Here is a 16,760-nt window from a genome sequence, read left to right as displayed (position 1 = left end):
GGGAAAGAGGGAGAAGAAAAGCCAGTGAAACTACAGAGGGAGTTCAGATTCTCAAATGAGTAAATATGTTTCATAATTGTGCGTGTGCAGTGTACTTTACATGTATTTCATAATGGATCACTATAAAACACTTTCTAACCAAAATTAAAGGGTTATGTTCTATTTTGTCTGTTGCTTGGGAAAGAAGAAGGGATAAGCTGTAGCTTTATAAAGTTTAAATCATACCCATAAAAATTCTGTGAAGATAGGGCAATGATAAACACTTGGCCATTCTTTATAAGGTTTTGGGTCTGAGCCCAGAAACACACACACACACACACACACACACACACACACACACACACACACACAGAGTTATAGTAGTCCACACCTGCTTGGGAAGTGAGAGCAATAGTATCCTTTGAGTCTAGTATTGGAGATCAGCTTGGATAATATAGCAAGACTCCATATCAAATAAAAAAAACTTAGACGAGTTCTCCTATAATGAACACTGGCTTTTAACTCACTGTGTAGCCAAAAATGACCTTGAACTTCTGATGCCTACACTTCTCCAGTGCAGGGACTGTCTGTAGGTATGTGTAACCACACGTAATTTGTAAACTATTGAAGCCCAAACCCTGAGTTGTGTGCACTCTAGGAAAATATTCTACCAACTGAGCTACACACTGACTCAATTCTTTAAAAACGAAAACAGCAAATCAATATATATGTTCATTTATTTTGTTTTACTTTTTATTCACTGGAGACACAAGTAACCACTGATACTTTAGGGAGAGATGGCAAAAGGAATAACTGGAGTTCTGCAATGTTGTTAAAGCTAATCTTGAGGGGTTATGACAAAATACCCTGACAAAAGCACCTTAAAGGACAACATACTTATTTTGGCTTACAGTTTGTTTTAGTTATTTTTCTATTGCCATGAAAAGATACCACAACCAAGGCAGCTTATAAGAAAAAATATTTAATCAGGGGCTTGCTTACATTTTCAGAGGGCCAGTTCATGATTATCATAGTGGTGTAGGCAGGCTCGGATAATAAAGCCTGAGAGTTGGGGGTGGGTGGAGGAGAAAGGATGGCGAGAAAAAGTATGAATTATAGAGGGGGGAGGGGGAGGGGAGAGGAAGAGGAGGGAGAATGAGTGATAGAGCTGGGGGGGGGGGGTGTAACCTCAAAGCCCACGCCCCAGTGACACCTCTCCAACCAGGCCACACCTCTTAATCCTTCCCAGAACTGTTCCACCAATTATAGATCAAACATTGAAATGCATGAGTCTATGGGGGTCTCTTTTGTTAAAACCACCACAGTTCCAGAGGAATAAATGTCAGGAAAGACGTGAAAGTAGGTAAGGAGGACATGTTGGCAGGACCAGGAGACTTACTGGTCACACTGGATCCACAATTAGTAAGCAGAGAGCAGTGGGAGCACGCTGCGGCGCAGCTCCCTTTCTCCACTGATAGACCCCAGGATCCTACTCAGACAGTGGTGCCACCCATAGTGATGGGTCTGCCTCCCCCAAGTAATATTATCGGGAGAATAATCTATAGGCATTCTCAGAAGCCCATCTCCCAATCTCTAGATCCTGCCACGTTGGCACTTAACACTAACCATCACAGGGAACTAACACATCTAACTAACATCTTTCCCTGAAGTGGTCCTTTGCAAAGCAATTCACAGGCTTAATGTCCCCGAGTGGCACTGTACACCCCCTGTGGGTGTGAGTAGGTAATAAATATATCAACAGCAAGTTGTTTGGGATGTCGGTCCCATAATGATCTGCCTCTCTGAATGGCCCTTCAGCCACAATTAGCTTTATCTTAGAAGGGACAGGCTACCCAAGTCACCTGAACAACTTAGACTGCCTTGAATAAGACTCTCCAACAAAAAGCTCTAGAATTTCTCCAAAATAAAATTAACAGGTACTCCTGTTGCTACCATCAGAGACCCCTTTGATGACCTTAGTGGTAACCATGCATGTTTCCTGGAATCTCCAAGTGACCCGGCATGATTATAAGTTGTCTATAGGCTTCTAATGTAATAAATCACTTCTTTGGCCATGCACTCCTGCCATTAAAGTGGGACGCACTCACAAATCGTCTTTGGAATGCCAATTCTAACTGTCTGAAAATTCATCAAGTTGTAAACTTTGGTTCTGAGTAATCTTTGTGCATGATGTTTTTATTTGCACACGTTTAAAATAAAGTTAATAAAATTAAAAACAAGACACAAAAGCCAGCACGATTGGCCAAGCCCTGGGTAGCCGTCACAGTATTGAGTGCTTGCTTTGGCCCACTCAGTCTGCTATAACTCATGAGCATACTTTTGGTGGTTCTTTTTTTTTTTTTTTAAGTTTTTATGTATTTATTATATGTAAGTACACTGTAGCTGTCTTCAGACACCCTACAAGAGGGCATCAGATATCATTACAGATGGTTGTAAGCCAATATGTGGTTGCTGAGATTTGAACTCATGACCTCTGGAAGAACAGTCAGTCCTCTTAACCACTGAGCCATCTCACTAGCCCCTTTTTTATTTATTTTATTTATTTCTTTATTTATTTTTGGTTTTTCGAGACAGGGTTTCTCTGTGTAGTCCTGGCTGTCCTGGAACTCATTCTGTAGACCAGGCTGGCCTCAAACTCAGAAATCTGTCTGCCTCTGCCTTTATGTTTTTTTAAGAATTATTTTTTTATTTTATGTGAGTACACTGTAGCTGTCTTCAGACACACCAGAAAAGGGTATCAGATCCCATTACAAATGATTTGTGAGCCATCATGCGGTTGCTGGGAGTTGAACTCATGACCTCTGAAAGAGCAGTCAGTGCTCTTAACTAATGAGCCGTCTCTCTAGCTCACACTTGATGGTTCTTAAATGATAAGTTTGTTGCTCACAGTTTTAGAGACTGGGAAGTTCCTGCTCACGTTTGGTGCCCGATGAACTACATTCTTGCTGCCCAGGCTGCGCAATTAGAGAAATGTTCTCTTCATTTGCAAGTGGAGTTTCCTACTTGAACAATCAAATGATTGTTCTTTTCTTCCTTTTACATTAGTTTCTATATCCAGAAACGGAACTTTTTATATTTGAAAAACATCAGACTGAGTTTGAATCTCATCTCTTTTTCCCCTGTAGATGAATTTTGATCTCTTCTACTCTGTTTTGAGAATTATTAATTTTTTTGAGAAAGGGTCTCATATAGATCAGGATGGTCTCTAGTTCTGTATATAGCCAAGAATAACTCTGAATTCACAATCTGTCTATTTCTACCTTCCAATTGTTAGATTACAGGCCTGTATTACTATAGCCAATATATACAGTGCAAAGGATCAGCCCCAGAGCCCCATGGAAGCTTGGTAGGCACTCTACCAACTGAGCTGCTCAGTTGAATTTTCTCTGAGAAGGACTGGAAATATTTGCTTATAATGCTGGTTTTTAAATTAACCCCTCCCCTTATCTTAAAAACTGAAGCAGGTCTATCTTACACTGCTTTTTACATTCAGGAGTTTTCAGGGATGATGCTTTCTCCTTAAGAGTGTCTTTCTAACATTTGGCTGAGACACAATGGCTTGTAGTTCTGTGACAACATGTAGCATTTTAGGGTTAGCCACAGGCTCACCCCACTCTGTTGTTCCCCATGGCGTCCCACCTTTTTCAGGTAGTACTTCTGTGGATGCAAGGAATCTTTTCTTACCCTATTCTATAAATGTTCTTGTTTTCTTAGGGTATGTATTGAATTCCTTTGGAAGCTCTGAACTTCCCTTAGGCTTTTCAGATTTCCCTTCTTCTTCCACTGTATCACTTTGCTCTATCACACAAGCCTGTACTTTCAAAGGTCTACATTTAAGACTTTGTTTCTTTTGAAGGGAGATGTGTTCCTGTGTCAAAGTCTTATTTGTTACTTTGTATAGGGAATAGTAATTTATTTAAATTTTTAACTGTATCTTCAAATTCTTCAATTTGGGAGTTTGACTCTTCTGTTTGTTTGTAGGTATGCCAGTTAAAAAATTGTGTGTGTGTGTGTGTGTGTGTGTGTGTGTGTGTGTGTGTGGTGTAAGTGCACATCTGCCACTGTGTGCTTATAAAGGTCAGAGAATAACTTGGTGCAGTCAGTTCTCTGCCTCTACCATGTGGGTCCCAGGGATGGAATTCAGTTTTTGGGGTTTGGCAGCAAGCACCTTTCCTTGAAGGCCATCTCTTCTGCTTTAGACCAATGTTTAGTATGGTCTGAGGTTTAGAGATCAGTGACTTTAATTCCTGAGCCACTTGGCTGAAATATGATTTCTAATTCTTCTTCTGTCTTTGGTTCAGAGTCACTGAGGTTTTCTGGATGCCTGTGGTTGACAATTGAATTGGATAGTTGACAGTTCCCTGACTTCCATTCTGTTTAAGTTCTTTATGTTGGTAGATTTTATTTTCCACCTACTAGCTTTTCCTTCTACACAGCAAGTCTGAGCAACACTCCTCCAGGATCAGTTTCAGACTCATGTCTTAAAACTTTGTCTGTCCATGCTGTGACCAAATTGACATGAAATCCATGTCATCCACTTAGAAAGCTAGTGCATGGTTGGTACCACTACTGAATGAAGTTTGTTCCGTGCTCCCTGATATAATGGTAATATCTGTTTTGCATCGTTCTTTTACTGCGTTCTGTAGGCTGGGCTGACCTGGAATTTGTGATCCTTCTGTGTCAGCTTCCTGAGTAGCTAGATTTTCAGGCCTATGTTACCACTGTCTAGTTTCATGGTAGCATCTGAATGTAGTGACTCAATGGCTGACTCGTGTTTGGCAAATGTTCTTCAAGTCCTGTCTGTCTTGCTTTAATGAGGCTTGTTGGATGGGGTGCCACAAGCCTGTAATTCTAGCATTTGGCCAGTGGAGGCAGGAGGACCAGGAATTTAAGGCCATCCTCAGCTATATGAGACTCCTCAAAAAAAAAAAAAAAAAAAAAAAAAAAAAAAAAAATATATATATATATATATATATATATATATATTACACAAAACAAAGCCTTATTTCAACACTTCCTGTTATAATTAATGTTGATGACTTGCAGTTTGCTGCCTGACTCGAAGCTCCTCACTTGAGTTGTAATTGATACAGATTTTTAAGTTTCTTGTTCTCTGAGCTCAAGATATCCCTGTCCCTTGCATTAGTTACTTTGCTCTCTGTTCTAAGGAAATGCCGGACAAGATGCAATGTGAGGGAGGAAGGGTTTAGTCCAGCTTCCAGTTGGAGGGAGGGATGTCTACCATGATGGGGAAGGCACTACAACAGGCGTTATGAGGCTGGGAGGCTGCTCGCAGCATGACCACACTGCCTCCGCGTTCAGAAAGCTGGAGATGAAAGCTCCTAGCTCAGTTAGTTTTCTGCAGTCTGGGGTCACAGACCATCAAATGCTGTGGCCCATATTTAGAGTGGACCTTCCCATCTCAATTAACCTGATGTAGATAATTCTTCACAGACATACACAGAGATTTGTTTCTGATGTAGCTCTAGATCCTGTCAAGTTGACACTTTAAACTGTCACACGGCCTGTAAAGAATGCCATAGCCCACTAGATATAGGGAATGTTGTGTATGTGGAGCCAAGGCTGCCGAGTCAGGAGAACATGGCTGCAGGTCATAAAACTAACTTGGTTCAGTTGGACGAAAGGATTCTGCAACGCGAAATGATCCCACCAAGTTTCCCAGCCCCACTGTTACCGCAGGGCTGGAAATCAGAACCTTATGATCATTTACGGCAGCAGGGATTCAGGCCCATCAGTGCAGGGGCCTAGTGAAGGCCAGTCTCCTTTGGCTGGAGGGTCTGGGTGTATACTCTAAGGGGGCCCTCATCTGATTGACCCTACTCTTTTGGCCTTTCCCATGGACCAGTGAACAGCTCCGGGAAAGAATTGCACTCTCTCTCTCTCTCTCCTGATACTTTTACCCTTTGGGCAGGACAGAGGGCAAGGGATTCAGGTATTGAGGGCGCGGAGCTGGTTCACCCCATAGATCTGTCTCAGCTCACTCCTGCCCTGTTAGGATATACCCTGGTCTGACCCGCCGCTCTAGATTAGGTCCACTTGGCTCAGCTTAACCTCAGTTCGTTTCAGTTCTCCCTCGATAGATAGACTCGGCAGCACTCGACTAGATCCTCGTCTGCTTGGCTTGGCCGGACTCTCCTTCCCCCTCCTCTCCTTCTCCCCCTCTTCCGCCTCCCCTCTCACCCCCAACCCCCTCGGCTGGCTTGACTCCCGGGTACGGCTAGGCAAGGCCCCATCCCTGTGTTCCGCCTTGCCGGACCGGGCCAGGATCTCCGAAGTTCACATGTGTTCTAGCTGTCACCACTAGAGTAGGTAGCTAAGTTTGGCTCTGCTTGGCCCATCCCGCCCGCCTTTGATTCAGAACAGCGAGTCCAGGTGCGGGGTCGGGCTCATCTCCCGCTCTTCGTCCGTCTCCGATTGGCTCAAGTCCGGGTCCTCCTCCGCCGGACTTCTCTGGTTTCGGCCGGGCAGGACCCAGCTCGGCTCCACCTATCTGGTTTCGGCCTTGTTCGGCTCGGCTCCACCCACCTCGGCGCGGCCTCACTGGTCCCCGCCCCGATCCGCTTAACTCCACCCAGGTTGCGTCCGTCCGCACCTGTTCCACCTCTCTGGTTTCGGCCTCTTTCGGCTCGACTCGGCCCCACTCGTGGTAGGGGCGGGCGGCGGCGCTGGAAGTGACGCGGCGAGGGCGGGGCCGAATTGTAGTCTCCGTCACCGCCTCCGGGGCCGGGAAGCGATGTAGGTAGGACCCGCCAGACGGTCCCCAGTTCTCCCCAGCCCGAGCCCCGCGGCCTGCCGCCGCCGCCACCGCCGCCGCCGCCATGAAGAAGCAATTCAACCGCATGAAGCAGCTGGCCAACCAGACCGTCGGCAGGCGAGTGCGCGGGGCGCGCCGGCGGGGGGCGCGCGGGGGGCGGGCCGGTCCTGCTCGCGAGGAGCCGGGGAGCGGGGAGAACCGGGCGCGGCCGGGCCTTGGGCCCCGCGGGGCGGGGGGGTCTGCGCCAAGCTGTGGCTAGGGCGCTGCCCATTGTCCTGCCCCGAGGAGCATCGCCCTCGGGAGACCCACGCGAGTCTTTACTCCTCCCTGTCCCCGCCAGCCGGAGCTCGCCGCCTGGTGCGAAAACTCCGTAAACTTGTGTGCCTCTCCGCAGTGCCAGGCGCGCAGCTTTGGGGCTGGTGTTCTCAGGCTCTCCCTGCCGACCCGCTGTTGCAGCCTTCCCCAGAGAAGAGCTTGCTGGTCACTAGGAAACCAAGGGGTGTTAGGCTAGTGTGGCTTGCCCAGATAAGTTTAGCCCCCCCCCTCTCCTCTGTGAAGGAATCGAGAAATAGTCTCAAAATGCAGGCTTTTGGGAGTTTGCTGCGAGTTCTTGAGGTCTAGAGGTTTAGAAAGGGAAAAGGATGCCTTTTCTCACCTTGGATGTGATATTTTTGTGACACTGCGTGAGTGCTTGACAAGAAACTGATTTTTTTTTTTTGATGAAAGAATATAGGAGGGACAGTAGGTGAGTAGGCTGTAGAACAGGAACGATTTGCGGTTTTTAGAGCTTTCACAGTTGTCATGTGCTGTGCTATCTGGAACAAATATTCCAAGGTCTTGTAGGGCGGATAGCAGTGCTGAACCAATTTTCTGTTTATTCTACACAGAGATAGATGAATTTTTCACAGCTCTCGCTCTTTCCCCCCTCCCTTAGCAGTTAAGGGGAGTTTGGTTTGGTTGGAGCACGTGAGACACTTCTTTTTTTTTATGTGTAGAAAAATACTTTTACTTCCTCTTGGGTTTTCTAAATTTGCTTTTTACAGTGTTTCATTTCCCTCAAACTTTTGCTAAGTTTTGTTAAATTGAGTTTCTAAACAGAAAAAAAAAAAAAAAAAATCCTGTCATGTAATCTTGGTATCTTTTATCCAGACTCAGTCCCTGCCCCTTAAACCCAGACATGCCTAGTTTTTTGTTGCCTGTAGAATTAGAGAAAGAGATCAAGGCAAGTAATCCTAATAGTGTGAACAAGAAATATGATGAGAAATGATAATTTCTTGTGAGCCTTGTACTCTTTTCAGATATGCATGGCAGAATCAAAACATAATAGATGCCCCAATGTCTTTGTTAGATTGTTATTTATTTATTAGGTTTTGTTCTGTGTGGGACAAGGGAAAGTTGCTGGTTTTATGCAAAGTTCTGAGAGCTTTCTGTCTTGAAAGCTGGTTAGGGTTTTGTGGGCCCCTGCTTCTCCTTAGCCTTTTTCCTACTTTTATATTCTGACCATACCTGCCCACTTTCAGTTTCCATGGGAAGCCTATGTTTCTTGGTTATCCTCTTTCCTAGAATTCCCAGACGCCTCTCTTACCACACCTAGATGATAGATAACCTCTCTCTCATTCTTCACTTCTCTCAGTCTCTGTGCCCTAAGAAGATCCTTGATATCTCAGATGGACACTGTCTTGATACCATGTGCTACTCGATTTCTCTAATCAAACTATCTCTTTACCTGCTAGTGTTGGCTATTTGAGCACCCCGAGAGTCTTTGATTCCCAGGGTCTGTGACTCCCATTCCATGACAGATGACTTGTCAAAATTGTTAATTCCAGGATTCTAGCTCGTCCTACATTGCCTTGTGCTGTGGGATTGAGTTTGGGAAAATATGAACAGGATAGAGTGGTAGTGATTCATACTGGGACAGTAATTCTGGCCCTGACCTTTGACTCTGTTTGAAAGTCTTTATTGCTAGATGCCAGGGGAAGCTGCAGCTATTACAGAGCTGTAAGGGTGTGGCAGCCATGAGACTAAAGTCAGGTTTTTACTGGGGAGAAACCTGTTGCTCTCTTGTTGATTTCCTAGATAACCTACCCCCCTCCCCCATGTGTTTGTGTTTGTGTGTGTGTTTCCTATTTATGTAAACCTAAGGGGGTAGGAAGAAAAATGGAGGCTAGAATGGAGAATTACTATTCAGTGAGCCAGATGGTTGGTACGCATCAGAAGCAGATCATGTATTTGGGTAAAGAAGAATGCTTTTCTAGCCCAGATCTCTCCCAGCTGTGATCTGGATAGAGAGGGATGTGAACCTCAGCCGTTATCAGTTTGTGGAGCTCTAGGTGCTATCTTGCAGTGAGGAATTTCTATAGGATGGAATGCTCATGAGTAACTCCACCGAGAAGTTTCATGGGACTGGTGTGGTTGAGGATTAGTAATGCCTAGAAAGAATGAGCTACTATGATGCAGTTTGTGTGCAGAGGATGGATGGGTCTGTGGGTGAGGCTTATGAGGTGGTCTCACGACCTGGGTGCCCTAAAAAAGAGTAGTGGGATGGATGTTTTTATCCACATGCTCTTTGTTGAGTCTCATATTTAGTGAACACTGAGTGAGGCTGCACTGCATATCACTGTGCGATATTAAAGAATCAAAGACCAATACAAACGAGATCTCTGCCCTGCAGCTGCTCAGTAGATATATGGAGGAGATAGGCAAACCCCAAGTAATTATAAACATAAGATAAGCACTTCCAGAGGGATGGCAGGTGCATGGAGGACAACCTGCCCGCCACCAGGTGGAGGAGCTCATAAAAGCTGTTCTTGGGAGGTGTGAGCTTAGCCTTTGCTTTCCTTCCCCCCACCCCCACTTCTTTCACACTTTCTTGCAAGAATTAGGTCTCTTCTGGTGAAGAAAAAACCATAATTCAAGGTGCCTGTGAGCAGGAGCCTAGGCACAGGACTGCTTTTGTTTGAGACGGTCTCACTGTATAGCCCAGAATTCCCAGTCTTCCTGCCCCAGCCTTCCCAGTGCTGGATCTGAGGGATTCTGGAGGGTTCACTCTTTAGACAGGCTGTGTTCACAGACTTCCATTATCCTCAGCACAAGTCCCAGAGGAAAAGAATACTTTGTGACTGTGGCCAAAGTCCCGGGATTGGCTCTGTTTCTGGGTCACATGCCTTTCCTGGGAAATGGAATGGACTCAACCCCACCCAAATAGAGAGTGGAGGAGTGCTGGTTCCCTAAGGTAAATTGGGGCACTGTTACCAGCACTAAAATGGGCAGACACTGGTTAGGCAAGCAAGAAAAGCTCCGTTGAGCTTTTGCAGTCTTGCTGTGGAAAGGAGAAGCATTCTCTCTTGAAAATCTTGGCTTCAGATAATCTAGAGAGGGCAGATGGTGCAGCAGGGAGTCAAGGAGTGGTGGTGGGTAAATGTTGTCTGGAGAGAGGAGGCTGGACAGGAGTATGAAGTCAGGAGCTGTTGTGTGTCAAGAGAGGAACTAGACAGGTGTAACTGGGAGTACATCCCTGGCAGAGAGTCTACCCTGATATGAGTTGTTCTGAGTGCTTTCATTTGGCAAGTCAAGGTCCAGAGAACCTGAAGGGCCATGTTCTAATAAGAAGGTGGGGGTGTGTCTGTGGGAAGTCCAACCTCTGGAGTTCTCAGGAAGTTGCCTAAAATGTAAGTTTTGGGGAACATTAGCAGACATTTAACTCAAGCAAGCACAGCAGTATTACGGCATTACACTACACAAAAAGTTTTGAGGCCAGATGTGGTTTGTGGCTGTGTTGGCAACTGCTTATCTCAGAGGACCTGGAAGTTTCCACTTCCTGGTTCCTTCTTTACCTGACACCATGACACCATTGGTTCTTTGGCTTGTTGGAGAGCTCATTCTCATTTGCCGAGATCTTTAATAGGGACACAGTAATCATTTCACCTTTCTACAGTGGTGTGTCTTACCAAGGGCTGGGCCTCAGCACCTGGCCTGGTTCTCACCCACAGTGACTACCATTCATATTTTATGAAGAAGGACTAATGATTTGCCAGACTGGCACATCTACTCAGTGACCCACACAGGACATGGTGTGGGCTTTCCACCTCTGCAGCCCATGTACTTCTGACCACAGAACCTGGGGTGCCTTTCACCAGGAAAGGTGGCATGTTTATGAGCAAATGTCTTGAACGTCTTTCATGGTCATTAAGCTGATGCACTTCTCATAAGGAACCCACGGCATTTTCCGAGCAGCTCTGGGGTGGTGTTGTTTATTCCTGATTTAACAATAAGGAAGCCAGAGATCAGAGAGGTCACAGAGCTGGTACATGACAGAGTTGTGGATCCAAACCAGGTTTCTGACTTTGAAGTAGACACGTATGGTGTTTGATTCATCATCAGTGTTCCCTTCATCAAATTTTGGGAGCTGTGAGTTGGGTGTTACTATAATTCAGTGGCTTGCTACCTGAGGCTGTGTTTCCTCAGGGGACCCTGGGCAGTATCTAGATGCCTTTCAAAGCTTTGCTTAGGACAGGAGCCACATTCCAGCCTTCTTGATGGTCATAACTTGGATGGGTGGGGCTGGAGTTGCTGCTGTCATCTTTTGCTGACATGGGTGCTGAACAGTGCCAACAACAAAGAATTATACAGTGCCAGCTGCATTCGTGCCAAGGTTTAGAACCCTGACTTAGTCTTCTTTTACTGTTCTGGATATATGAATAGTCGTAGCCAAAGATGCAGACTATTGGCTTGCAGATCATAGATGTATCCTTTTTGCGTTATTCAATATCTTACACATTTATTGTCACTTTAAAAAATTAACACTTTTCACCTGAAAAATATTCATCTCATGCTTCTAGAAGAATCTTGGGAATTCTGTCAGGATCTGATATCCCTGTCTGGTACAGGTCCTGAAGCAAGCCACAGCTTTCTCATCAGCTCCCTGTGTGTGTGTGTGTTTGTGTGTATAGCACATAGCTAATGGGTTTTATCTCTTTATATTCCTTGCTGACCTCTTTCTGATCATCAAGATCTAGGGACTCTCTCTGGGAGCAGAGGTAGCTGTCCATTACAGCAGCAGGAAATTTTCAATTGAAGTGCATGGCTACCTGCCGATGTCACAGTGGTACCCCGGTACCATGTTGTATAAAACTTCTCCGTGAGGCAGCATTCATTACCTGTGCATGCCTGTCACATAACAGCTCCTTGCTTTGCCTGTGGGAACACTCTGTACTCCTCACTAACTTAACAAGCTTCTTCTTTCTCTTGGGGTTCGTTCTGCCTTTCCCCAGAGATCTCTGAACAGGGCATCTGAGGAAAGCAAGGTACCAAGCCCAGTGGCTTCCATCCAGCCTCTGATACCGCAGGATAGGGAAGAATCTCTATCTGAGCATCTTCTTAGGCTTTCTGAGGCTACGTGGGTGGGTTGAGGTTGTGGGATTCTAGAATGCCAAACAGCTTATTTACAGGTATATAAAAATCCGCCCCCAGTTGCCATGGGATAAAAAACAGCCACCGAAGACTGCAGTTACCTAGCATCATCTTTATTTATAAAGGTGACATGGGACACTTATGAATCATCTGGTGCTGGGGAGGACCCTTCATGGTTTGCAGTTGTAATGGAGGGTGCACTATGGAATATTTTGGATGTATCATTCTAACGTAGGTGGATACCATGGTAACCAAGTGAAAATCCATTGAAACAAGTTATTGCACTCCATCTACTGTTCATGTAATTTCCTGAAGGCAGAAAGACCCATGGTTCCAGATGTGAAACCCTTGAGATCTTTGTTTTGATGAAGGGGTCTTGCTGTAGAGGCCAGGGTGGCCTTGAACTCTTGATCTTCCTGCCCAGCCTCCCATGTGCTGTGATGACAAGGATGCTTCTGTGTCAGCTCCAGATGAGTTTCAGAATTCATAACTTTTCAGGTTCTGAAGAAGCAGTGTGTATATATGCCGGTGTTATAAGTAACCTCCAACCGAATCTGACTAACAGCTTCAAACCCAGCATGTTATTTCTGTAGCAAAACATGTGTGTATAATTATCCCAAAGGATACATAAAAATGTAGCTATCCATGCATGGTATGTTCTTGCTGTCACAGGTCAAGTTTATAGTCAGTGGGTTTCAAGCTTATTTTTATATTTGTCTTCCCCCAAATAAAAAGGATTGTGGATCTATCTTAGTTTTAATAATTTGCCTATATGATTGTAAATCTTTTATTTCAAATAATGTCTCCTAAACTCCAAGAGATTGAAAACTACAATTAATAGTGTATGAGCAAGGCTCACACACTCAAGTGCCAGGACAGATAAAATAAAGAATTGAGGTGAGTCCAGGTGTGAGAATGGGAAATGGTAGGGGCTTTGAACACTTATCCATCTAAAGGGGGGCTGCTTTCAGTTCTAGCCACTTGTTGCCGTGGTGAATGTACATACGATTTACCCACAACTCCCTTTTTTTAAAAAGAGGAACACATCCGCATACATACGTTGTGTAAGTGTATGTGCCTATGTGTATCTGTGTACACCACATGCATGTCACACATCTGCATACATACATGTGTAAGTGTATGTGCCTGTGCGTATCCGTGTGCACCACATGCATGTAAGCCTGTGGAGGTCAAAACAGACATCAGCTCTCCTGGAGCTGGAGTTAGAAATGGCTATGATCATTATGTGGGTTCTGGAAGCTGAACCCAGGTCCTCTGCAAGAACAGCGACTATTCTAACCAGCTGAACCATCTCACCAGCCCCACATCTACCATTTTAACGATGCTCCAGAATGCTGATTTTCCTGCAAAGTTTTATGATACTTAAATGTTAGCAATGAAAAAGAAAAAAAAATTCCATCCATGTAGGCCAAAGAAAACATATCTGCAAACTTTATCTGCCCTCAGGCTGTCTGCCTTGACCTCTAGCTCAGAGACTAATGCTTGTGGCATGAAAAGTTGTCCGTGGAGTTAGGACTGGGCCACTTCTTAAGTTATAGATGGCTAATTTGTTTTGTCATTATTTGTTTTGTTTGTTTAGTTTTTACATATATGCTTTTTTGCATATACAGTAACTTATACTAAGAAGAAAACAAAAAAGTTGGTAGGCATTTTATTTTAGAACTGCCTTACTTTCTAGCCAATTGGAGAGTTTCCTTTTAATCTACCACTACCAGCTGAACTTAAAGTTACTTATCTTAGAAAAGAGAATGGAAGACCTCCTTTAAAAAGAGCTCTGGAGAAATGGCTCAGACCTTAAGATTACTTGCTGCTCTTCCAGAGGACTGGGTTTCTAGCATCAAAATGTCTACTCACAACTGTCTGTAATTCTAGTTCCAGAGGATCCAGTGCCTCCTTCTGGCCTTCAGAGGCACAGCACATACATGATGTACATACATGCATATATTTAGGCAAAGCAATCATACACATAAAATAAAAATAAAGATATCTTTAAAATTGAGGAATAATCCCCCTTCACACGCGCTTTTTTTGAGACAGGGTCTCTCTGTGTAGCCTTGGCTGTCCTAGAACTCCATATGTACACCAAGCTGGCCATGAACTCACAGAGAACTCATCAGCCTGCCTCTGCCTCTCTGCCTCTCTGCCTCTCTGCCTCTCTGCCTCTCTGCCTCTCTGCCTCTCTGCCTCTCTGCCTCTCTGCCTCTCTGCCCCTCTGCCCCTCTGCCCCTCTGCCCCTCTGCCCCTCTGCCCCTCTGCCCCTCTGCCCCTCTGCCCCTCTGCCCCTCTGCCCCTCTGCCCCTCTGCCCCTCTGCCCCTCTGCCCCTCTGCCCCTCTGCCCCTCTGCCCCTCTGCCCCTCTGCCCCTCTGCGCCTCTGCCTCCTCTGCCTCCTCTGCCTCCTCTGCCTCCTCTGCCTCCTCTGCCTCTGCCTCTGCCTCCCAAGTGCTGGGACTAAAGGCTTGCCCCACCATGCCCAACAAGAGGAGCCCTGTTCTTAAAAAGGATGAAGTAAGGAAAATCGTTCTATGCTATTCCTTCCTTCCCAGACCTTAACGGTTGTACACTGTACACTCCTTGTATCTTTGTTACTGGGCACCTTTAGAATTGGCCTAGGCCCCCTACAGATGTGAAAATTCTCAAATGTTCAGGTCTCATGTAAAATGTCATAGTGTGTGCACATAGCCATTGAAATTGTTCTGCATATTTTAAATCATCTCTAGATCACTTACCATAACTGGTATACTCTAAATACTACATAAATAAGTGTTATGCTGTATATTTTAGGGAATCGTGACAAAGGAAAAATCTGTCGAGATCAGAAGCAGTTTACCCCCAAATATTTCTTACCCAGGTTAGTTGAATCTGCAGATGGGAATACAGGGGAAGGTATAGGGACCGGGAAGCGTTGCTGGTCCCTTTCCTTCTGAAGCCACTCCTCTAGGTGATCTCAGCCCAGTAACTCTCACCTCTTGGGTAATGATTTGTAGTTTTATGCTCTGGTCTTAGCATGAATCAACTCCCAGGTGATACCCCCATCTTAGTCTGGAGCATCTCTCACTAAGTGTGCTGCAGACATTGAACTCACCACCTTCATCCTTAAATTCGCCTCATTTTCTTAACTTCCCTAAACCATGGATCACTAGACTTTTGCCTCTGGCCGAATCTGACTCATCCTGTTTTGACAAAGAAGATGTCGTGCACCTGATACTACAGTAGTAGGGTTGAGTAATTAGAAAGGTGACCTGGGTGGCCCATAGAACCCAAAGAATTGACAGTGAGTTTGCTGGGCTGGGGATGTAGCTCACTAGTGAAGTACTTGTGTGGCACTTGTGAGTTCTGGAGTCTGTCCCCAACAACTATAAAACAGAACAAAAATTTATTTTCCTTCCCCATGGATGCAAATGCCATCAGCTGAATTCGTCCCAGCCATTTAACAAGTCCTGTTCTCCCCAATGGTTTGAAGCCTGCTGTCACCATCTCCAGCCTTCTATTCCTATCCTTTCATGTGGTATCTGTTCTTGATGGATGTCCATCTTTCCTGTCACTTTAGTCAGCCTCTCAGTTTTCACCTGGATGGAAGATTGTCTTCCAACGAGTTTTGCTGGCTTAAGGAGCACAGCAGTGAATTGTGTGGAGTAACATGTTCTGGACTAGCCTGAATCTAAGAGAAATTCTAGGAGATAGGACAGATCTGTGGAAAACCTGTGTCAAACGTGAAAGCAGTGTCCTGTCCATTTCCGCCAGCTGTAAGGGCTGTGACCCTGGGTCACACCCTTTCGTTGATTGCAAGTTTGTGGCTGTATTGTTATTGGGTAGTGATTGTCCTAAGAAGTAACTCTCTTCTACTCCCTTCCCACAGTTTTCCTTTTTATGTGTCTGCCTTATCAGAGATGCCTTCTGGTCTCGCCATCCATTTGATCTCTCCTTTAATGTTTCATTAGCATTTCTTCTCTAGTTTCTCTTGTTCTTTCACACGAGTCGGTCAAATTTTGCTTCATAAATGCTTGAACACGTAAGTCATGGGGCAAGTCAAGAGGGACTCAGGTGAACACAAATATTCATTCACAAATATTTACATGGAGATTCTTCCAACTAATTGTCACCTGATGTTTACATTAGAAATCCACCAGCTTGGATTTCACATGGTCATTGGATACTTACAGATGTATGGGCTGAAGTGGCTGATTGAAACCAGTGCAGCCAGACCTGGGGGACTATACCGAGTACTCCACTCATGCCACATGGGACTGCTAGGATTCAAGGTGTTCGGTGTAATACAAGGGTCTCTGACATGTACCTGGGGGCAGGGGAATGTGTTTAGTTAGGGCTTCCCTGGATACAGAGCATCTGGGCTTCATATGACAAGCTGATGGAGCTATTAGGTGACAATAGAGTTGCAACAGGACAGAAATAACCTTAGGGGACATGGCACTCACTGTATTTTCCACCCTTTACTTTAATATCTTCTTCTGCTTATAAATCAGACAGATGGCTGGGTCTGCTGCTTAGCAAGGACAGCCCTCTCCAGCCTTCGGGCCCTTTCCAGCCTTCAGGCCC

General features: G+C 45.2%; 1 protein-coding gene across 1 annotated transcript in view; it reads left to right on the top strand.

The window, feature by feature from the left end:
- Nucleotides 1–6,720: 6,720 nt before the first annotated feature.
- The window catches only part of Arhgap17 (Rho GTPase activating protein 17), a 75,907-nt gene continuing 65,867 nt past the window's right edge, over nt 6,721–16,760 (top strand). The window contains exon 1 of the mRNA XM_076928315.1: nt 6,721–6,892. Within this exon, the coding sequence (XP_076784430.1) occupies nt 6,840–6,892 (53 nt within the window). The 5' untranslated portion in view covers nt 6,721–6,839. The remainder of the gene's footprint in view (nt 6,893–16,760) is intronic.

This window comes from Arvicanthis niloticus, chromosome 1, assembly GCF_011762505.2.
Source record: "Arvicanthis niloticus isolate mArvNil1 chromosome 1, mArvNil1.pat.X, whole genome shotgun sequence".
Lineage (NCBI taxonomy): Eukaryota > Metazoa > Chordata > Mammalia > Rodentia > Muridae > Arvicanthis > Arvicanthis niloticus.
This window is presented reverse-complemented; position numbering and strand designations above follow the sequence as displayed.